This window comes from Lissotriton helveticus, chromosome 3_2 (assembly GCF_964261635.1).
Source record: "Lissotriton helveticus chromosome 3_2, aLisHel1.1, whole genome shotgun sequence".
Lineage (NCBI taxonomy): Eukaryota > Metazoa > Chordata > Amphibia > Caudata > Salamandridae > Lissotriton > Lissotriton helveticus.
In genome coordinates, this window is record NC_136062.1 from 381,366,194 (window position 1) to 381,390,163 (window position 23,970).

Genomic DNA, 23,970 nt, shown 5'->3' on the forward strand with positions numbered 1-23,970 from the left:
TCTCTCCAAGTGACGGGGACGTCAATGGGTGCCACGATGGCGCCGAGCGTGGCGTGCATCTATGTTGGACAGTTTGAGGAGCACGTCGTCGAATCCGATGACAATCCCTTTAAGGACCATATACGCCTTTGGAGGCGCTATATCGACGACGTGCTCCTCATCTGGTCAGGAGAGGAAGACTCCCTCTTGCGTTTTCTTAACTGGTTAAACACACAGGATATGAGCCTACGTTTTACGCGGAAATATCACCACACAAGCGCAGTCTATGTGGACCTAGATATTGAAGCCTGTGAAGGAAGGTTTGCTATTAGTGTGCATCAGAAACCAACTGATAGAAACTCACTGTTAACTTACCAATCATACCATCCTAGGGCCCTCAGGGACAATCTTCCAGTGGGACAATTCATGCGATATAGGCGGAACTGTTCTTCCACTGAAGTGTACAGATAACAAGCTGAGGACTTAAGTGTAAGGTTAAAAGACCGTGATTATCCACGCAAAGTCATCCGCCAGGCGAATAAGAGGGCCTTGAGTACTCCTCGTGCAGCCTTGTTGGAATCACAGAGGAAAGAGAAAACAGAATGTTTACCTGTGGTCATGACTTATGACCCTTTGGCAACAAGAATTCGCCAAGCGATTAGAAAACATTGGTCCATCTTATCCACATCGGACTATAAGATGCCCCCACCACGTTTTGCCTTCCGAAGGGCCAATAATCTCAAGGATAAATTGGTCCACACCAGAATACGAAGGAAAACAGAAGCAGAAACCACCACTGTACCGAACGGACAATTCCCTTGTGGGAATTGTTCGGTTTGCCATCTTACAAACAAAAGCACTACAGTTGTGTTACAATCCGGAAAAGTATGGACATTGAATCATTTCAGTAATTGTAATACTACTAATGTAGTATATAGACTCAGATGCGAATGTGGCCTGGAGTATATCGGTCTCACAATGCGGAAGATTAAACTCCGCATTCAAGAACATTTGAGTACAATACGACAAGGGAAATTGACCACTAAGTTGGTGCAACACTGCCACCGCAATAAACACTCGTTCACTTGGGTAGTTTTAGAAAGAGTGGTAGGCGAGACACAATCGATTGAAAGACGGCTGATGACAAAAGAAGCGCACTGGATTTTCCAGGAACGAAGCGAACAGAGAGGGTTAAACGAACTCCTTGAATGGAATAAGTTACGCTGAACAACCTAGCTGTATGTTCCTTGGCTCAGTATTCTAACGCACGATCTCCTAATGCAGAATGAAGTGTGTGTAAAATCCGACTTCAGTATGCTAACTCCTGGGGTGCACTTTTGATTAGTATACACCTTACCTGAATATATGATATGGGGTGTATATGATCAGTTGATTTAAGATTTAACATCTCTTAGGCTAACTGGTGGGTCTGAATCGTGAATAAATAAGTGAGTAGGCGGGACCAGTATAAAGGCCTTTATTGTGGAACTTATTCATAAAAATGCATAAAAGTGAATTAGGGACTTAGAGAAAGCACATTAAAGTGATTGATGAGATACTGTAAATATATGATACCACTCGTTTTATATGATTATCGAAATAGAAAAATCACAGGTGGGGACACTGTGGAACTATCTGTCCCAGGGGCCACCGGGTGTTCACTTAGGATAACTTTAAATATGTCACTGAAATGACCTATAATAAGCGGTAGGTACAATGGCCATATAATACTAGCCTTTAATCGAGCGAGACTGTCTCAAGATGGCCGCTAAAAATTACCTGCCCCGATGATACATTGGAGATTTTGGAAGAAAAATTGTGAGTGGGTTCCCGGTCGAGCTACCAGTCAGAGGGGCCTTTGGGTGTGCTTTCATGGGACTTATGAGAATGACCGATGTACAACAGTAGGCGCCAGTACTATCAATACAGGCGTGCACTATAACTAGCCCGTTCCAATATGGCCCCCAAAGCCACTGTCTCCGACTAAGACACGCGAGACACGAACTCTAATACATCGTCAGGCAGTCTTAGTAGGGACAAGCAACCCATGGAGAAACGTTTCAAATTTTTCAAAAGTGATAAATGAAGGGATTAATTGTCGTAAAGAAAATTATTTGCTCGAAGGATCACAAGTCATGTGACCCTATCGACCAACCAGAGCAGACTATGGTCGATGTCGTGGAAGTAAATAGAATGGAGAATTACTCGCTCGGCCTTCCGGTGCTGAGAAGACGCCTCCAAGTATTCTCCACTGGTAAAAGCGGGAAATTGTCCAGATGCGGTGGGGGTCTACAAGAAGAATGTGGTGAGATTAGATAAGCTGATTTTAATCGCTGTCCCCGTGACGTTTCTTCTTTGTTCTAGATTAAAATATTGAAGGGAGATACGAACACACTCACCTGTTGGGAGTTGTGCTTTGACACTTGAAAGTGGTTTCTCTTCAAAGGTATGAAAGAAAAACCGGCCAACTAGGTAATTGCTATCCATTATTATTCATTACTGTATAATATTCAAGGTGTGAATAGGGGGCAATACACTTTGGCATTTGAGACAGCCCCTGATACGCAGTTTCCTCTCTTGATTTACAGCACATAAAAACACAGTGGCAGTGGCAGTTTAACATTGTTTGCCCTGAAGAAAGTGCCTGATATAGACCAAGGCAATGAAACATGTCGGCTGTAAGTAGAGTGCGAGTCGATAGGTAGTATTCGCTACTCTCCTTTTTATATATGTGTGTATACTGTTTGCAACAAGAGAATGCGAATAAAAGTTTTTGTATCTTGTATGCACAGTATTTTTCGTGTTATATGTTGAATGTTGTCAGTCCTTGTCACATATAAGTTGTATGTACACTGCACCATTCACTGTCTCTTATTCTTTGGGTCTTGGACACGTTTACGTTAAGCTGGGTGTCACCAATGATGAGAACAGGGCCATCCTGGTGAGTACCAACCAGGGGTCCCATTGGTGGTGCGCCCTTGAGGTGACATCTAGCTATTTCACCATTTTTTTCAAATGTCGTCCTTCTAGTGAATGTATGTCCTGTGTTATTTTGTAATGTACTGATCAGTGTATGGCTATTTTTTATCATGGCAATAGACTGGGACACAGCAACAATCTCTATAGATAGAGGTGTGTCTGGTATGATTATTCCGACAATCCGGGTGTGTTCACTGGTCTAGAAGAAACATTGCCTAAAGGACTAGGTTTTTTCGTTGTGGTAGCGTAACTGAGTGGAGGGCGACCTAGTCTTTCATTTCCCTCTTGACTCCTATTTTTTGGACACCCGACAAATGGGGACAATACTTAGGACCCCTCCTTTCAGGAGACTTACAGGCAGCATACCAGGCCGCAACGTTACAGGGAGTGGTGCCCTATGTAGACATAAAAAAATGCATAATGGAGAGAGTAGGGGTAGACGACGAAACCTACAGACTGAAATTACGGCAAATGAAAGAGGCCCACAGGAAACCCCATGAGCGTTATACTTCAGAGTTAAGGATAACGCCGATCGATGGCTAAGACCTGCCACCACCGATAAAGATGAAATCATGGCAAAAATCTATTTGGAAAAGTATTTGACATCCTTACATCCACCCATTCAGAAGTGGGTGAGACAACAGGCCAATCTGACTTTAGAAACAGCAGTTAAAATAGCAAGTGCTTACAATAGAGCCCAGGAGGTTCAGAAAGGACAAGAGGAACCTGTAGGGAAACCAGGTGGGACAGGGGTACATGGACATGTTCGTCCACCACCTGTCGTAAAGAAACCCGAACCAGTCACCATCATTCCCGGAACACCCATGATCAGACCTCCTCCTAGTGGGCCTCAATGTTTTCAGTGTGTTTTGTCCACAAAGGGAGGAACCCATGGAAATTGGGGTAACACGTAACTATTTCTGTTCCCAACAAGGGAAGAAACCGCCCCCTTATCGATGTACTGTAGCTGTGAATGGTCGACCTCTTAAAACCTTGGCAGACACAGGATGTCTTCAAAGCGTAATTAGACTACAAGATCTAGGGACCCGATTGGGACCAATAGAAGGGACAGTAGCCACAAAGTGCGTCCATGGGGATGTGAAACCCTATCCCACAACGCAGGTCCAGATACAACATGCTAATAATCCAGGAGCTGCCTTGACTGTGGGACTGATCCCTCGTTTGCCTGAACAAGCCATCCTAGGGAACGATTATCCGAAGTTGTCGCAGTTATTACAGGCAAAACCCGAAGAAGTAGAAGAGTGGTGGGACACAGCTCCTTTTCCAAAAGATATACATAACGAATAGCCCCCAGCAAAAGTAAGAAACAGAGAAGAGCAGAGAAAAGCAGAGGACGGGCAGTCATGCCGGTGATAGTAGACGAAAATCCATGGGAAACAGATAGGAGTTTTCATGCAGCGCAACGGGAAGACCAGGTGTTACAGGAAGCATGGAACAAGGCACTTGAAGATGAGGATCCCCACCATGTAGGTCCTTATTTTTTCAAACGGAAGGGTTTATTATACAGGAAAGGAGGTCCCACACAGAAGGGACCCCTTTTATGTCCCACCTGATGAAACAGGTTTGTGACCTGTTGGGGGTAAAACAGATCCGGACGACGGCTTATCCATAAACAGATGGATTAGTTGAAAGGTACAATGCGACTATCAAAGACACCTTCAAGAAACTTCTAGCTCTAGAATCCAGGAAATGGGAAGACTTGTTACCTCTTGCCCTATTCACCATTAGATGTAAGGAACAAAAGAGTACGGGATACTCTCCCTTTGAGTTATTGTATGGGCATTAGCCACAAACCTTTCTTCTAGAAATGGCCCAGGAGAAATGGAATACTGAACCAAATGGTTCTAAACCCCTACTTGATTATGTTTCCAATTTGTGCACTCACTCAAGTCAAATCAGAACGATTGTAAAGAACAATTTGGAAGAAGCGCAGGCGGCACAGAAGGAGCAATATGACCAAAAAGCAAAACTGAGAATCTTTAACATAGGGGATCCCGTGCTATTGATGATGGTTCCTCTGATCAGAAACTACTAGGCCAATGGCAGGGACCCTATACTGTGCTTGACAAGGTAACACCAGTGACTTACCGAATTGAAATAGATCCTGTTAGACATGTTTCCCAGGTGTACCATGTGAATTTGTTAAAAAAATGGGAAGGAGGAAGAGCAGCACTCTTCAAAATGCTTTCGCTCCCCAAATTCCTGTACGCACTACAAAATACCCTGTTTCCGATCCCGCTCACTTACTTCAAAGCGATAGATGCTGAAATCTCCTCTCTGCTATGGGACGGTAAACCGGCACGCATAGCACATTCCAAACTTATCCGTAGCTGGTACGATGGAGGGATCGCACTCCCGAGTGTCAAGCTGTATTACTGGGCCTCACAACTGACGATCGTTAACCAATGGCTGCATGCTCCACAGCACGATCCAGCATACAGCCTAGACAGAGCTATACTCCCCACTGACAAACTAATGAAAGCTCTCTACACCAACAAACGACGGCATACACTCACTGGCCCGACGGCGCACACGATCAGGATCTGGCATACAGCTCAAAGGGCCTTAGGATGGGAGGGAGTCTTTACACTTGCTACCCCACTCTGGGATACGTGGCGTCTTGGCACCCTGGCCAACACTAAGGGCTTCAGACAATGGGACCTAATAGGCATTTCAAAGATAGGGGACATGTGGAACCAGGGAGCAATTATCACGTTTGAGGCCCTGAAGGACAAGTACCGAATGGCAGACACCGAACTATACCGCTATACGCAAATCAGGCATGCCTTACAGGGCGCCATTCCTCCAGGGACCACACTAGCAGACTCCTCCCCACTGGAAGATAGACTCCTTACTGATCACCTGGAAAAAAAGGCTATCTCGCTTACATACCGTAAACTCATCAATAATCTTCCAGATCCCATGGTGGTGCTCCGAAGCAAGTGGGAGGTGGAACTAGGGGATATAGACGACGAAGACTGGTTGTATGCACTGGCTTCGGCGAGAGACGCCTCCATACCATCCCGGCTGAAACTTTTACAACTAAAGGTGTTACACAGAGTATACTATACACGCAATCTTTTGCACAAACTGGGACACATTCCGCAGCCCGACTGCCTGAGAGGTTGTGGAATGCGGGGTACATACTACCACACGATATGGGAATGTCCTACCATACAAACATACTGGACATCTGTCATGTCGGATATATCCGAAACGAGTGAAATAGAACTACCACCAGAGCCCAGGTGCAGTCTACTAAATATATGGTCCCCTACGGACCTTAACCGGGGCCTGCAAACATGGGCCACACTGGGCATGACTTTAGCAAAGCGGAATATCGCTAGAAAATGGGGGTCTAACACTACACCTTCGCGAACGCAATGGGAGAACGACATGGATGCGGCGATGGTGGCGGAAAGGGCCGTTTATATGAATAGGGGGTGCCCGAAAAAATGGTCCCGAATATGGGAGAAATGGAATGTGTACCGCGGTAACATATGCGAACCCCCACAGGAAATGTCGGACCCTGAAACAAGCCCATAGGGTGAGATAAAAGATGCACTGTATGTATGATGATGTCATATTCAAGACTGAGAAGGGAACCGAAGGGAATGTACGTATTAATTGGTTGATGTAACTGTTTCTTGAAAGACTCAATCTCGAATCTGTGATGCACAAATGTTTATGTAACATAATACGAACATCGTAAGACTACATTGGCCATATTATATGCTACTGAATAAGACTGTAAACTATTGACCCGTGAAGCGATCGCACTTTAATGTAAGCACTTCATGACGGAGATGACGAATTGTAACTGTATTGCTGAAATGCTAAAAAGCCAATAAAAACTGTTTTAAAAAAAATAATAAAATGGGAAGGCCCAATAGCAGTCCCTGTTAACACAACAGAAGTAGAGTCGCCTCTGTTCTGTCAAGGCATAGATGAAAGCCTGCCTTCGGAGTTAAAGAATAACCTAGTAACCACTCTAGAGCCAATCCAAGACACTTTCTCGACCTTTCCCGGTCGGACAGGTTTCTTTGAACATGCTATAAATACACCTCCGGGAAAGCGAGTAAGGCTTAGACCTTATCGCATTCCAGAAGCTCAACGTCAGGTGATTAAAGAAGAGGTCCAAAAGATGATGCAAATGGACATTATTGAGCCCTCGGTAAGTGAGTGGAACTCTCCTATTACCCTCGTACCGAAACCGGATGGCTCGGTACGTTTCTGCATCAACTTTAGAGAAGTCAATAAAATCTCTGAATTTAATACTTAGCCCCTTCCTAGGGTTGATGAGATGATTGAGAGAATAGGTAGGGCTAAGTACATCAGTACTCTGGACCTGTGCAAAGGGTACTGGCAGATACCCTTAAGACAACAAGATAGAAAGAAAGCAGCCTTCTCCACCCCGGATGGGTTGTATCAGTTTAAAGTGTTACCCTTTGGGTTGCATGGAGCCCCGGCTTCCTTTCGGAGAGCCATGAATGTAATACTTCAACCTCATGAAAAATATGCAGGTGCATACATTGATGATATCATTATCTACAGTGATTCTTGGGAAGAACATATGGTACATCTATACAGGGTCATACATACCGTGGGACAATACGGATTAAAAATCAATCCTGCCAAGAGTCATCTTGCAGCACCCACGGTGAAATATTTAGGCTATTTGTTAGGTGAAGGGGTATGTTGCAAAGTCATTCTGTGCCCTGGGCACCCCCCCCAACTTTTTGCTGACTGGAACTGGTGGTAACTGACTGACTGACTGACTGACTGACTGACTGACTGACTGACTGACTGACCCTGGGCTCTGTTTAACCAGGCCCAGTGCCAAGCCAAACGGTACACATTAGAACACAGTTAAGACACCCAACATACACTAGGGTACACCATAGTATGGGGGGTACCCCTGTAGTTGGCATGACCTACCACCTAAGCCCCTAGTATGTAATAGGGCAGGGGATTGAAACTACCTAGACGTCTCCAGTATCCTGGGGCATGGCAGTTTAGAGGCCAGCAGATTCTCTGCACCAGCATGTGTGCAGTGCTGAAGCCTGAGGTCAATTTAAAAGCTGCACTGGTGGCCAGGACAGCTTTTTAAACCTTAAATTGTGCCCAAACTCGACTTTGGGGGTAGGGGTCCTCAAAAATTAAAAACCTACCATGTTTTTGCATATTAGGTACCCCCAGGGTCACCCCTAGGTATACCAGGGCTGGGGGGGTCAGTTATCTATAAGGAGCGCCCTTATAAAATGAGTTTTTAGAACCCTGAGTAAAGTGAAATTTTACATTTCACTCCTCACATTGTCTTAAAGAGGTGCTCAAATTCGACTTTGATGCTGGAAGAATTGGGTAAGGGTGATCTGCAGATTCAGAACCCCTGAAGTCTCCCCTAGTTGCACAGGGGGTGGGGGTCCGGTAGAAATTAAGTAAATACTTATAAAATATGGTTTTATAAGCCCTGGTGCTACAAAAGTGGCGCAAGTCATTTTCCACATTGCACACCCTATGGCCCGTAGGTTAACATGGTAGGAAGTGATTGATTAATAAATATTGATAGCAGAGGACTAGCCGGACCATTCAAAGACTTCCCAGAATGGTCGTAGGAAATCCAACAATATTATATTGTTGAATTTCTCCTAAAGTGTACATACAATAAGTTATGAGACTTTCTTGTTTGTAAGTCCAAATCCAGCCTTTCAGTGGTCTGCCCTGATTGGTCAGAGTTAAGTGGATTAGCCAGGCTGCTGGGAGGGCAGTGTGCTGTTCTATAGGAATGCCAGGCCAGGAGGTGGCGTCGTAAACTAAGTTCTTCAAAGACAGAAGGGAGGCCTGGGTTTCAATCCACTAAGACAGTCGTGACCCAGAGTCAGGGCTTGGCTTAAGAAAGGTATGTGCAGATGTTAGGGGGTGTGTTTAGCCAGCTCTTACCTCCTTGCTGGAAAATCAGCCATTATGAATTTGGAAGACTGATGCACTCTGGGACAAACTAATGCCACACTCCACAGGATGTGGTCATAACCATGAGGAGTTGCCCTGCTCTCATTGGTCAGCAGTGACCTGGTGCTTGACCCAGAGAATTTTGAATAAGTATCTGAGAGGGGCAGAGCCCTCCAGATCTGCTGCTTGAAACTGAATGAAGCAAGAAGTGCCCTGCTGCGAAGTTTGCTGTGCAAAGATTTCTAAGGCCTGACCTCTGAAGACTGCACCAAGTAAAACTGCAGCCCTGTGGATTACCTTGCTGCCAAAGGACTGAGAGTGGACTCCCTGCAAGCTACAGGTTAACAGAGCTCACCTGGACAGCCCCACAAAGAATTCAAAGCCTGAAGTACCAGTGGATTTGTAAGGGTTTTGTTCAAGTGGATTGCGGAATTGAAGTTTCACACTTTCAAGGACCCTCTTGGAGATTCCAGATTCTTGCATTGTGTGTTGGATACTTTGGGACCTGCAAGCAGAACGCCAGGAAGGTGTTCTAACTGGACCCCACTTGCTGAAGAAGGTGGCCCACTACAGTGGTGAGAATATATATATATATATATTGACCGGGACTCCTGAGTAAACCCCCGTGATAGTTTCCAGGCGGAAAGGTTGCTGCGTTTATATGTGGAGGACCCGAGGGGGCACTGGACTTTGAATTTGCCTTACCTCCCAACTTGCTTCACGACTGTGCCTGCGCTCGATTTCCACTCCGGCAGTGTCACCCCATCGAGCATTTTCCTACCTGGCTTGCACCATACAGAGGCATTCTGGGACTTGGGGTCCGGCTCTACAGGACCACACAGGTGTGCTCTATGACATCAGGGGGCGGAGCAAGGTTTCTACATCTATTTCGAGGCAGGGTTGCCTACGCCACAGCACAAGAAGAGGTCGGAGAGGAGCGCTGGCGAAGGCTACAATTGCCGAAATGCATTCGCTTAAGACTTTTTCTTAATAAAGTGCGCCTTTTAATCCTCCACATGGGTTTCTGCTCTTTCTTGCGAAGGAGATCTCCGTAAATACACACACACACATATTTATTCTTTTAATACACAATTCATAAAATTTCAGAAAAAGTAATACATGGACTATCTCCTTGTGAACAATGAGACCATAATGCTTACCGCAGTTGAGAATACTTGCACTAAATACATTTGGCTCCAAATTCTCATGAGGGGGGGGGGGGGGCTATTTTGATATTATAAAATGTTTAGTGGATATGGTAATAGTCCATACAAAAAAATGGGGACTACTGCTCTTGTTAAAACAGAAAAAAAGTGATGTAGATTCAGCAAGGGTGTACATTAACAGAGTTAGATCACACTCTAATTTAAGACGTTATTTAAGAGCTGTAGAAAAATAGAATACAACCAAAGTATTCCAGGTTAGCCTATTGATTAGAAGGTTGGTGCACGAACAAAAGGTATGGGCCATTCCATAAACAGGTCATGCAAAGGAAAGGCAGTAAATTCCTGTAACCAACAATGACATGAATGAAAAAAGGGATGGGAAAAGGAGAATTACTTTTGCAATAACAAAGAGAGCCTGTGACACACTGTTGTAGATTCATAGAGAAAAAACCAATGTATAGTAAAAAAAAGGTAATCTCAGTCCTATACACCTACATAACTTACAGTATGTTGAAGTAGGCTTCAATTTCACATAAAATCTAATAGCTAAAATGGTACACTCACATCAAATTCCATATATGATTAACTGTGCACAGGATATCCAGGGAATTTACAAATAAATCTGTAAAAGGCACAAAAGGAATCTACTAACCTGCAGCATTTTGTCCGGGCTGGGCTCAATGCCCGGGGGCATGTTACTAGGGTCAAACGCCAACTGTTCCACTTCTGCAAAATAGTTGACGGGGTTCCTGTTTAAGACCAATTTTCCCACGGGGATGAGAGGATAAAGTTTGTGGGACCAAACCTATAGAATGGAAAAAAAAGTTATAGTTCATGATTGGAAGAAATGTAAATCATGATAATTCATCAATATGCGTTACCACCATGGCAGTTATGTGAATATCCACAGCTCATTGTTAAAATTAAAAGGGACAGCATAATGAATATGCTACTTACCAGTATGCATCTGTTCTTGGCATGTAGGGCTGCTAACATTCATATCTATTGCATAGATCGCCGCCTAGTGTTGGGTCCGGATGATTGCACATTGTTGTCCTGGAAGAGTCTTCGAAGTATCACGAGATAGGTGGCTCCTCCCCTGGACTACAGTGCGCATGGGCATCGACTCCATCCCCAGATTGTTTTTAGCCATTGTGGCAAAGATGGAGTGCGATAGTAGAAATGATGTCCATGCTAGTGATGAAATGCAAGAAGTAATCTGCAGCTGCTACAGGCGCTGGGGAGGAGGGTGGGCGATATGAATGTTAGCAGCCCTACATGCCAAGAACAGATGCATACTGGTAAGTAGCATATTCAGTTCGAGGCATGTGGGCTGCTAAATTCATATCTATTGCATAGAATACATAGCAGGCCCCTCATTAGCGGCGGCCGCACGTGCCAGCTGCAGAAGTCTGAAAAATAGTTTTGAGAACAGCCTGTCCTACAGCTGCCTGCTGTTTGGAGTGCACATCTACCCAGTAATGTTTGGTAAATGTATGTGGTGTAGCCCACGTGGCTGCTCTACAAATGTCTTCCAAAGGAATGTTACCTAGGAATGCCATGGAGGCCCCCAACTTGCGTGTGGAGTGCGCCCTGGGGGGGACCGTTAAAGTGCGTTTAGCCTTCTGACCCACTTGTGGGATACCCCCGCGCCGCACGGCCACCAGCTGCTGCGTGTGCCCCATTGCCTGCCACTGCCTCGCTGCCTGCCTCGCTTCCGCTGACCACGCCCCCCTCCTCCGAGCGGCGTGGTCCGTGCTCGCCTGCCGGCTGCCTTAACTGTTGATATTTTTGTTTTGTTTTTCTCTCCATTTGTGCCTGTTTTCCTTTAATTTTGTGCCCGTGTTAGCGTTTCCTTCCTGTGTGCCCGCCTACCTCGCCGCCCTCCGCTCTCCCTCCCGCTTCCCGCCACCGCCGCTTACCCCGCCCCTTTTTTCTCTTCTGTACCCTCCCCGCTCCCGCCTCCCAGCTGCTCCGCCCACCCGCGCACTTCGCCTTACATGGCGACCGTGCGAACGTGCAGCGTTGACGCGCAGCGGGCGCGCCGATTGTGCGCCGAAGGCGCGCCAAAGGTAAGCCCGTCTGCGCCTGGACCGCGCCCAGGGCCAGAACCCCTGGCCCCCACCGACGGAAGCCGCCCCGACGAACCTACAACGCCGCCGATCTCTTCGCACTCAACACCGGCCGCACCCCAGGATGCCACCGAGCCGCCCCGAAGCACACCCATGGACCCTTCAGCTGCCACGCCTGCAAGTTCACCTGCATCCGGACCGACCCTGCACCAGCACCCGCCAAGCCGAACACCAGCAGCAACCACCTCAAGTGCATCCTGCTCAACACCCGCTCCGTCCACAGACACGCCATCGAACTCTGGAACCTCCTCGACACCACAGCCCCTGACGTCGCCTTCCTCACAGAGACCTGGATGAACGCCTCCTCAGCGCCCGACATCGCCATCGCCATCCCAGAAGGCTACAAGATCACACGGAGGGACCGCACCGCCAACCAGACGGGAGGAGGCATCGCCATCATCCACAGAAACACCATCCGCATCACGACCAACACCGACGACACCCCAACCACCGCCGAACACCTTCACTTCCAGATCCACACGGACCCCAGAACAACCCTCAGAGGCACCCTGATCTACCGACCCCCGGGACCACGCACACGATTCAGCGAGGACATCGCCGACTTCATCAGCCCGCATGCCCTCCCCTCCGCCGACTACATCCTCCTGGGGGACCTCAACTTCCACCTGGAGAACAACAGCGACCACAACACCATCACCCTGCTCGACAACCTCGCTAACCTCGGACTCAAGCAACTGGTGACCACCCCCACCCACCTCGCCGGACACACACTCGACGCCGTCTTCTCATCCAGCAAAGACATCGCCTTCAGCCACGCAACAGGACTCCACTGGACGGACCACAGCTGCGTCCACTTCACCTTCAAAAGAACGACGATCCACCACCACCAGCAACAGGTTGCCCGAAGAAGCTGGAACAAGATCACAGCCGACCAGCTCACCGCCTCCCTGAGCCAGCACCCTCCCGCCGGCTCAACGAACCCCAGCCAGGCCGCCGACAACCTCACGAAATGGATCAGCAACTGCGCGGACGAACTCGCCCCTCTGAGGACGCCGCCCAGCAGACCCGGCAGCAGAAAAGCCCCATGGTTCACCGACGAACTCAAGAGCTCCAAGAAGAACTGCCGAGCCCTCGAGAAAGTGTGGAGAAGGGAACAAACAAGGGACAACATGGCTACCCTCAAGCTCGCCACCCGGAAACACCACCAACTGATCCGCGCCACCAAGAAAAATGCATACAAGGACCGGCTTGACAACAACGCACACAACTGCAAGGAACTCTTCAGCATCGTAAAAGAGCTCTCCAACCCCAACGCCGGAAACAATGACATCACCCCGTCGCAAGACCTCTGCAACTCCCTCGCCTCCTTCTTCCACAACAAGATCGCGGACATACACAACAGCTTCAGCATTCAACCATCGCACACAACGACCGCAGCAACGCCGCCCACCACCACTCTCCGCGCCTGGACTCCGATCAGCACCGAAGACACCATCCGCACAATGAACTCCATCCACTCCGGATCTCCAACCGACCCCTGCCCTCACCACGTCTTCAACAAGGCCGACGCGGTCATCGCACCCCACCTGCGGGACATTATCAACACCTCCTTCGACACCGCCACCTTCCCGGAGAGCTGGAAGCACGCCGAACTCAGCGCTCTCCTCAAGAAACCCACAGCGGACCCCACCGAACTCAAGAATTACCGTCCCATCTCGCTCCTCCCGTTCCCGGCCAAAGTCATCGAAAAGACCGTCAACAAACAGCTGGCCGCCTTCCTCGAGACGAATGGATCCCTCGACCCCTCACAGTCTGGCTTCCGAGCCAACCACAGCACCGAGACCGCCCTCATCGCGGCCACCGACGACATCCGGACCCTGATGGACAACGGAGAAACAGCGGCCCTCATCCTCCTTGACCTCTCCGCGGCGTTCGACACTGTCTGCCACCGCACCCTAGTACAGCGCCTCGGCAACATCGGAATCCAGGAGAAGGCACTGGAATGGATCACCTCCTTCCTCGACGGAAGAACACAGAGAGTCCGCCTACCACCGTACAAGTCAGAGGCCACCGAAGTCATCTGCGGCGTCCCCCAAGGATCCTCACTGAATCCCACCCTCTTCAACGTCTACATGAGCCCCCTCGCGGCCATCGCACGCAAACACAACCTCAGCATAATCTCCTACGCCGACGACACCCAGCTGATCCTCTCCCTGACCAACAACCCCGCCACCGCCAGAACCAACCTGCACGAAGGAATGAGAGACGTAGCCGAGTGGATGACGACCAGCCGCCTGAAACTGAACTCGGACAAGACGGAGGTCCTCATCCTGGGCTCCTCGCCCTCCGCCTGGGACGACTCCTGGTGGCCCCCCGCCCTGGGCACCGCACCCAAACCGACTGACCACGCACGTAACCTGGGCTTCATCCTGGACTCCTCCCTCTCCATGACCAGACAAGTCAACGCCGTCTCCTCATCATGCTTCAACATCCTACGCATGCTACGGAAGATCTTCTGGTGGATCCCCACCGAGACCAGGAAGACCGTCACCCAGGCCCTCGTCACCAGCCGACTGGACTACGGCAACGCTCTCTACGCCGGAACCACGGCCAAGCTCCAGAAGAGACTCCAGCGGGTCCAGAACGCCTCAGCCAGACTCATCCTCGACCTCCCACGAAACAGCCACATCTCCGGACATCTGAGAGACCTGCACTGGCTCCCCGTCAAGAAAAGAATCACATTCCGTCTCCTCACCCACACACACAAAGCCCTACACGACCAAGGCCCGAGCTACCTCAACAACCGAATCAACTTCTACGCTCCCAAGCGCCACCTCAGATCAACCAGCCTCGCCCTCGCCGCCGTCCCCCGCATCCGAAGAGCGACAACAGGAGGAAGGTCCTTCTCCCACCTGGCCGCCAAGACCTGGAACTCCCTCCCGACTGACCTGCGCCTGACCCAAGACCACCTCGCCTTCAGGAAGAAGCTCAAGACCTGGCTGTTCGAGCAGTAACGGCACCCCCCCCCCCCCCAGCGCCTTGAGACCCTACGGGTGAGTAGTGCGCTCTAAAAATGTCGTGATTGATAACAAATCTGAATACATTTAACAATCCACCTGGCTATTCCAGCTTTGGAAAGAGGGTTGCCTTTGTGCGGTGCTGAGAAGGCAACGAAAAGTTGCTGTGTCTTTCTAAAGTGTTGTGTTCTGTCAATGTAGTACATTAATGCCCTTTTAACGTCCAGCGTGTGGAGCATTCTTTCCGCTACTGTGTCTGGGTTTGGAAAGAATGCGGGCAGTTCAATCGTCTGATTGACATGAAACTGTGACACCACCTTTGGAAGGAACTTGGGGTTAGTGCGGAGCACTACCCTGTTTGAATGGACTTGAATAAATGGCTCTTGTATTGTGAGCGCTTGTAGCTCACTAACACGTCTTAGAGAGCAATGAGGAAAGCCACTTTCCATGTCAAGAACTGAACCTCACACGAAGAGGCTCAAAAGGTGGGCCCATCAACCTAGTGAGGACCACGTTGAGATTCCATACTGGAGCGGGTGGGGTCCTGGGAGGAATGACCCGCTTCAGCCCTTCTAGAAAAGCTTTAATGGCAGGCACCCTGAAAACAGAGAGATGCTGCCTGTTTTGAAGATAAGCCGCTATGGCGGATAAGTGTATCCTAATGGAAGCGTACGCTAGATTGCATTTGTAAAGATGCAACAAATAGCAGATGATGTTAGGAATGGATGCATCTAGCGGGTTTATGTTATGTGATGTACAATAAATGACAAACCGCTTCCATTTTGCTGCATAGCAAGCTCTTGTAGTGGGCTTCCGTGCCTCCCTGATTATGTCCATGCATTCTGGAGGCAGGTTAAGGTAGCCAAACTCTAAGACCTCAGGAGCCAGATCGCCAGATTGAGCTGGTGCGGATCTGGATGCTGAATGTCGCCATGGTTCTGCGTCAAAAGTCTGGGTGTGAGGTGCAGCCTTTGATGCGGTACCACAGAGAGTTCGAGAAACGTGGTGTACCATGGTTGGCGTGCCCACGTTGGAGCAACCGGGATGAGTGTCATCGAGTGTTGCTTTCGCTTTCTTGCCACCAGCGGTATTAGAGGTGCTGGGGGAAAAGCGTACGCAAATCTGCCTGACCAGTTCATCCATATCGCATTGCCCTGCGATTGTGGGTGAGGGAACCTGGCGGCAAAGCTTTGGCATTTTGCGTTTTCCCTTGTGGCAAACAGGTCTATCTCTGGATGACCCCACTGCTGGAAGTACGGGCGGAGTACTGATGGATGTATCTCCCACTCGTGCATTTGATGGCTGTACCTGCTGAGCAGATCCGCCATTTGATTGTCCTTGCCCGGGAGGTGTTCCGCCATGAGGAAAATGTTCCTCTGAATGGCCCACTTCCACATGCTCTGAGCCAGATGAGACAGCTGTGGAGAGTGCGTACCTCTCTGCTTCTGGATATAGTACATGGCAGTCATGTTGTCCGTCCGGATCAACACGACTTTGTTGCACAGATGTACCTTGAAGGACTGGAGTGCCATGAAGATTGTCATCAACTCTAGATAGTTGATGTGCATCTTCTTTTGCTGTGTCGTCCATAGTCCCTGCACCGTGTAGTGGAGCACATGAGCTCGCCATCCCTGGAGAGAAGCGTCCGTCGTCATGATGATCTGCGGCACAGGCTCCTGGAACGGTCGGCCCTTGCAAAGGTTGTGTGGATTCCACCAATGCAGAGAGCTGTATGCCCGACCGGTCACCAACACTAGGTCTTTCAATTGTCCTTGAGCCTGTGTCCACTGATGCGCCAAGCATTCTTGGAGCGGACGCATATGCAACCTTGCGTGCGGGACTATGAAGATGCAAGAGGCCATCATGCCTATCAACTGCATAAACACTCTCGCTGGGAGTGAGTGTTGCGGTAGGAAGGATTAGTTACTTACCTGTAATCCTAGTTCTCTTCCAGGGGTATCCTCATCAAAGTCATGAGCATTAGAATATTCCCGCCCATGCGCGGGACCCCGGAAACAATATATTAGATGTGCCCCACATATATATAGACATATATATAAATATATATATATATATATATATAAAAATAAGCAATTGCAGCCAAATAAAACAATAGAGCTGGAATATGTCGTGAAGAATTTCCACCATACAGTGTATTTTGCATTAGAAACATGAGAAACACCAATGCTTGTTTAGAAACTGTTTTAATGCTTAGAAAACAGTAGAAATTCTCATAACACACTGTAAGCATATACAGCTCCCAGGCTGCATTGCAAATCCCCAGTCTAAAAAGACTGAAAAGCTAACCTGTAGCTGAATGTACTAAAACTGACGCCGTGCCTTTAAGGCACCTCTGCCCCTGGCTTCCCATCATGCCTCAGGGGTTACAGTTAGGTCAGTTGTTCTTTTCGGAGACTGAAAACCAAACCATGGTAATAACAGGTTAAAAACATCTCCTATGTAATAAACAAAGTCCTTTGCCCGGGGAGGCGGGAGGGTTGCTTATGACTTTGATGAGGATACCTCTGGAAGAGAACTAGGATTACAGGTAAGTAACTAATCCTTCTCTTCCAGGGGATCCTCATCAATAGTCATAAGCATTAGAATAGAGTAGCGAGCCTCACCTCATCCCTGCGGGCAAAGGAATCAACAGATAACATTCATATCCGTAGGCCCAAAAAATAGGCCTTATTCTACCCAAATAGGTTTCTCAATGAGGCTTGCCCTACTTGAGAATCCGTTCTGGAATCAGACTCTAGGAAATAATGCCTTGTAAAGGTATGGACTGATTTCCATGTCGCAGCCTTGCATATTTCTGACATAGGAATGTCATGCAAAAAAGCTATTGTGGCTGCTTTCCCTCTAGTGGAATGAGCTTTGGGTGATTGCAACAAAGGTTTGCCAGCCAGCTGGTATGCTAGTTTGATACAAGAGACAATCCATCTGGAGATGGATCTTTTGGCTGCTGCAAACCCGGTCCTCATTGCACCATAATTGACAAAGAGTTGGTCTGTCTTTCTGGTGTCCTTCGTTCTTTCTAGGTAAAACTTTAGCACCCGTTTAAGATCTAACGAGTGCAACGACCTCTCAGCTGGGGTCGATGGGTTAGGAAAGAACGAAGGAAGGGTAATCGTTTGATTTATATGAAAATCCGATACCACCTTTGGAAGAAAAGATGGGTGAGCCCTCATTACTACTCTGTTGTGATGAAACACAGTGTAAGGTTCCTTGGTGCAGAGTGCTTGTATCTCGCTAACCCTGCGCGCAGAGGTTATTGCCACCAAGAAGGCCGCCTTCCAAGTGAGATGCTGCAAGGAGGCCTTGTGTATAGGCTCAAACGGTGTAGACATCAGTCTGGAAAGAACCAGGTTCAACTCCCAGGGAGGAGAAGGATTTCTCACAGGTGGATAGACCTTCTTTAATCCCTGAAGGAAATCCTTCACCACTGGGACCTGAAAAAACGATGTTTGTGTAGGTGATTTTCTGTACGCTACTATGGCGGATAGATGAACTCTTATAGAAGCGTATTTCAACCCTGATGTCGCTAAGTATAGGAGGTATGGAAGGACTACCTCTTCTTGTCCTTTGGTGGGATCAAAGCCATGGTCCTTACACCAAATGAAAAATCTTTTCCACTTGAACGCATAAGACGCCCTTGTGGAAGGTCTCTTTGCCTCTTTTAAAATATTCATACATTCCGGAGGCAGATTCAAGTGCCCATATTGCAAGACCTCAGGAGCCATGCAGTCAGGTTCAGCGACGGGAGGTTGGGATGTAGGATCCTCCCGTTCATCTTGCTCAGCAGGTCTGGCCTGCACGGCAGACGTCTGTGTGGACACAGCGACAGATGTAACAGGTCTGGATACCACCATTGTCGCGGCCAATCCGGAGCAATTAGGATCATGTCCATGCTTGATCGGATGAGCTTGGCCACCACCTTCGGAATCAGTGCCAGAGGGGGAAAAGCATAAGCGAACATTCCTGTCCACTCCAGCAGGAGAGCGTTCCCTTGCGTCCCTGGCCGGTGGAACCTGGACGCGAAGGCGTGGCATTTGGCGTTTTCGTCGTCCGCAAATAAGTCTATGTCTGGACGACCCCAGCAACGGAAGAGTTCTTCGACTACTTCGTCGTTTAGCACCCAGTCTGGCTGATCCTCGAAGTGCCTGCTGAGTGCGTCCGCTTTTGTGTTTAGCTCGCCTGGAAGGTGTACTGCCACCACCGACAGCCCCCGAGCCAGAAGCCAGTGCCAGATTGTCTGGGCCTCCAGAGACAGAGGGCGAGATCGAGTTCCTCCCTGCTTGTTCAGATAGAACATAGTAGTAGTGTTGTCCGTCTGAACCAGGATTTTGTCCGTTGTTATTGCTGGAAGGAATGCTTTGAGCGCCAGATGAACTGCTCGAAGCTCCAGCATGTTGATGTGGTACGTCTGAAGGTTGGTCGACCAGCGACCCTGAATCTGAAGATGACCCATGTGAGCACCCCAGCCTTCCAGAGATGCGTCCGTTACCACAGACAGTGAAGGAAGAGGTTGCTGAAAATGGACTCCCTGTAGGACATTCCGAGGGCGAGTCCACCACTGTATTGAGGTCCGTGCTGCTTGAGACAGGATGATTCGATCCTCCCAATCTCCAGTCGCTTGGTCCCACTGATCCTCCACAGACTCTTGTAGAGGCCGCATCCGCAACCTGCCGTTCGGTATTAGGAAGATGCAGGACGCCATGGAGCCCAATAGAGACGCTACTTCTCGCACCTTTGGACGAGGAAACTGAAGTAACTTCTTGCATTTTTGCCCCATGGAAGATAGTCTCTCCTGCGAAGGAAACGCTCTTCCTAACTTTGTGTTTAGAACTGCTCCCAGATAGTGGATAGTTTGCGTGGGCTGCAGGACCGATTTTTCTGAGTTCACGTGGAGGCCGAGTCTGTGTAGTTGTTGGAGACACAGGTGACAGTCTTTGGTGGCTTGACGAGGGGACGGACTCTTCAGGAGCCAGTCGTCTAGATATGGGTACACAAAGAGACCTTTTTTGTGTAGACACGCCGCTACCACTGCCATGCACTTGGTGAAGACCCTTGGTGCGGATTTGAGTCCGAAAGGAAGCACTTTGTATTGGTAATGCTTGGTCCCTACCAGGAACCTCAAGTACTTTCGATGACCTGGTGCAATAGGAATGTGGAAGTACGCGTCTTGTAAATCCACCGAACACATCCAATCTACGATTTGTAGATGAGGACATATCTGGTGGAGTGCCAACATGCGAAACTTCTCTTTGACCACCACTTTGTTGAGGAGTCGAAGATCCAAAATCGGTCTGAATTTGCCTTTTTGATCTTTTTTGGGGACAAGGAAATATCTTGAGTACACTCCTTCCCCCCTTTGGGATAGGGGTACCTCTTCGATTGCGTTTTTCTTTAAGAGGACGCTCACTTCCCTTTTGAGGAGCTCTAGTTGGTACGAGCGAGACTTTTTTGGAGGAATCGGTTGTGGTTTCTTCCGGAAACGTAGCGCATATCCATTGCGCAGTATATTCAGCACCCACCGATCTTTTGTGATGCTGACCCACTCTGCCAGGTGATATGCAGCACTTCCTCCCACTGGAGTGGGTAACGGCGCCAGAGGAAGCCACTGCTCAGGCCTTGCCTCCTCTAGGCGTGGTAGAGGACCGATTATGTCCGCCACTGCCCCTGCTTGACCTTCCTCCTCTGTATTGTGGCTTTCCTTGTGGCTTGTTCTGAGACCATTGAGGGGTTTGAACCCTCTGTTGGCCACCCCGGTTCTTGTTGGTCTTGAAGCGGCGTTTGAACGGCCCTTTCTGTTTTTCCAGACCAACTGCCTTCACCGTGTCTAACTCCGTCTTCATACGGGTCATTTCCTGATCGGCATGCTCCCCGAAGAGTGAAGATCCAGAGAAAGGTAGATTGAGGATGCGCTGCTGGGCATCTGGTTTGAGTCCAGTTAAACGTAGCCAAGAGGATCTCCTCGCACATATTCCATGTGAGTAGGCATGTCCTGCTAGAAGGGCGTTATCTGCTGATGAACTAATCATTTGGTTTGCCACCAAACAGCCCTCCGTCATTGTCTCCTCAAAGTCCTTCTGGTCCTCCTTGGGCAATTTCCCTTTGAATCGTTCCATGGAGTCCCATAGAGCTCTATCGTACCTTCCCAGAAGGGCTGATGCACTAGAGACTTTCAGGGATGAAGCAGCCGTGCTGTATACCCTGCGTCCCCAAGAATCTTGCGTCTTGCTGTCTTTGTCAGGAGGAACTGACGAAGAAGGAGCGACTGTGTGATTCTTCTTCGCTGAGGCTACTATAACTGAGTCCGCCGCCGGTTCTCCTTTAACAAAGATAGGATCAGAGTCGGCCGGCCTATATTTCTTCTGGATACGTGCCGGTACTGCCCTGATCGTTGCTGGCGTGAGGAAAACCTCTTTGATTGGGTCCATTATCCCTGGAACCAATGGGAGCAAAGGCTGTGTATATGATTTGTGATGAAGGCTCTCAAAAATCACAGTAGTGGACACCTCTGGAATAGCCATCTCTATACTAAGTTTGTGAGCACCCCTTTGCAAGACGTCCAAATACGTGTTGACGTCGTCAAGAGGGGAAGCTCTTGAGCGAGGGCTGTCTCCCAGCGTTGGAGAGTAATCCCCTTTAGAAGATCTAGTTGAAGGTGAAGAGGAGGATGATGGAGTTCTTCGTCTCCTGTGGTGAGATTTCTCCTTCCTCACTGGTGACCTCCTAGGTCGTTCCTCCCTTCGAGGAGAACGTGATTCCCTCTGATGCACTGGAGATCTCGATCTCTCAGTCCGTACCTCCTTTCTCGGTGTTCGAGATCTGGGTTGCTCCCTCCGTGGTGACCGGGAGATTCTGGGGGTATGCGACCTGTCCGCGCTTTTCTCTCGTGAGCGCGATCTGTGACTGGCAGGCCTCTGTCCATCTGCCTCTTCTGCCAGCTGCTGAAGAGGGGACCTGTGGACTGGACTCAAGTACCTTCTTAGTCTCTCCGTTGCACCAGAATCCTTCCAGTTACTCAACGGACCATACCATCTTGGCGAGAGTCTTGGGATATACTGTCGCTGGGGACTCCTTTGCACAGGACTCCTACTCCTAGAAGAGGACCTCGATGAACCAGAGGTACTTAAGGAGGAATGGTGCGAAGCAGATTGTGTCACTAGGACTGTCGAAGGCACTGAAGGAGATCTCCGTCTCACCGGTGTTGGAGGACGTCTCAAAAGTCTTTCCCTCGACGTCGAACGCCTCTGCGGCGTCGACGGAACAATAACCTTAGACGTTGAATGCTTCAACGTCGACCTGTGGTCCCTCGACGTCGATCGGCGATGATGAGCCGACGACGGAGTCTTCTCCCTCGACGTCGAACGGCGTCGCCCTGCCTTCGACGGAGGTCTCGACGTCGAACGGCGTTGCCCTGCCGTCGACGGAGGTCTCGACGTCGAACGGCGTTGCCCTGCCGTCGACGGAGGTCTCGACGTCGACCGACCTTGGTCTGTCGGCGACGGAGATGTCAATCGACGTTGTCCTGTCGTCGACGATGCCCTCGACGTTGACCTGACATGTGGCGACGGCGGAGGATCGGACATCCTCGACGTCGAGCGCCGACGTGTCGTCGATGACGATCCCTTCCTCGACGGCGAGTGTCCGAGGGGGCTCTAACTCCTCGACGCCGAGCGCCTCCGTGGAGACGTCGGCGGAGGTGTCACACTCTTAGAAGCCTGTCGACGGTGCGACGACGGCGGGTGTGATCTGTGCCTTGACGCCGATCGTCGCCTGGTTGACGACGGCGGAGGTGATCCAAATCTTGACGTCGATCTTCTCGTCGACGGCGATCTTCTCGTCGACGGCGATCTCGTGGCTTCTCTCGACGCCGATCGTCGCCTAGTTGACGACGGCGGAGCTTTCTTCGTCGTCGGTGAACTTTTCGACGACGACTTCCTCATCGACGCCGGTCCCGACGTCGACGGAGCTTTTTCTCTCGAACTGTCCATCAGATGTCGTTTTTTCAGCGCCGAGCCCGGTGCTGACGTTGATGGACGCTCTGACTTGCCTTTGGAGGGAGTTCTGGGTCTCTTTGAACTCTTCCTCTCTGTAGATCTTCCTCTCATGGATCTCTGTGCCAGACCAAAAAGCCTGTTCCTCTCTCTGTCTTTAAGAGTCCTGTCAGACAGATTTTTACAATGTGGACAGTCTTTAGGATCATGATCCTCTGGCAAGCATAAAATACAGACCTCATGAGAGTCTGTTTTTGCCTTCTTGTGGCCACAAGAAGGGCAATCATCAAATAATGAGGGCATCCTGACAGGAAAACCTCACAAAAAATCGACTGCTAAGCAGCTATTTACTTGACTCTGATGTTTAAAGTCAAAGTAAATCAAAAAATTGTTCTATAGAAGATTTTCTGACTGAAAAAGGCAGAAAAATGTGGAGCTGTGTATCCAGGGTCCTTCCTGAAGGAGCCGGAAAGAACAACTGACCTAACTGTAACCCCTGAGGCATGATGGGAAGCTAGGGGCAGAGGTGCCTTAAAGGCACGGCGTCAGTTTTAGTACATTCAGCTACAGGTTAGCTTTTCAGTCTTTTTAGACTGGGGATTTGCAATGCAGCCTGGGAGCTGTATATGCTTACAGTGTGTTATGAGAATTTCTACTGTTTTCTAAGCATTAAAACAGTTTCTAAACAAGCATTGGTGTTGTTTCTCATGTTTCTAATGCAAAATACACTGTATGGTGGAAATTCTTCACGGCATATTCC

General features: G+C 49.1%; 1 protein-coding gene across 1 annotated transcript in view; it reads right to left on the minus strand.

Moving 5' to 3' along the window:
- Window positions 1–23,970, minus strand: part of LOC144826011 (catalase) — a 234,292-nt gene that overhangs the window by 98,278 nt on the left and 112,044 nt on the right. The window contains exon 8 of the mRNA XM_078684250.1: window positions 10,747–10,899. Within this exon, the coding sequence (XP_078540376.1) occupies window positions 10,747–10,899 (153 nt within the window). The remainder of the gene's footprint in view (window positions 1–10,746; window positions 10,900–23,970) is intronic.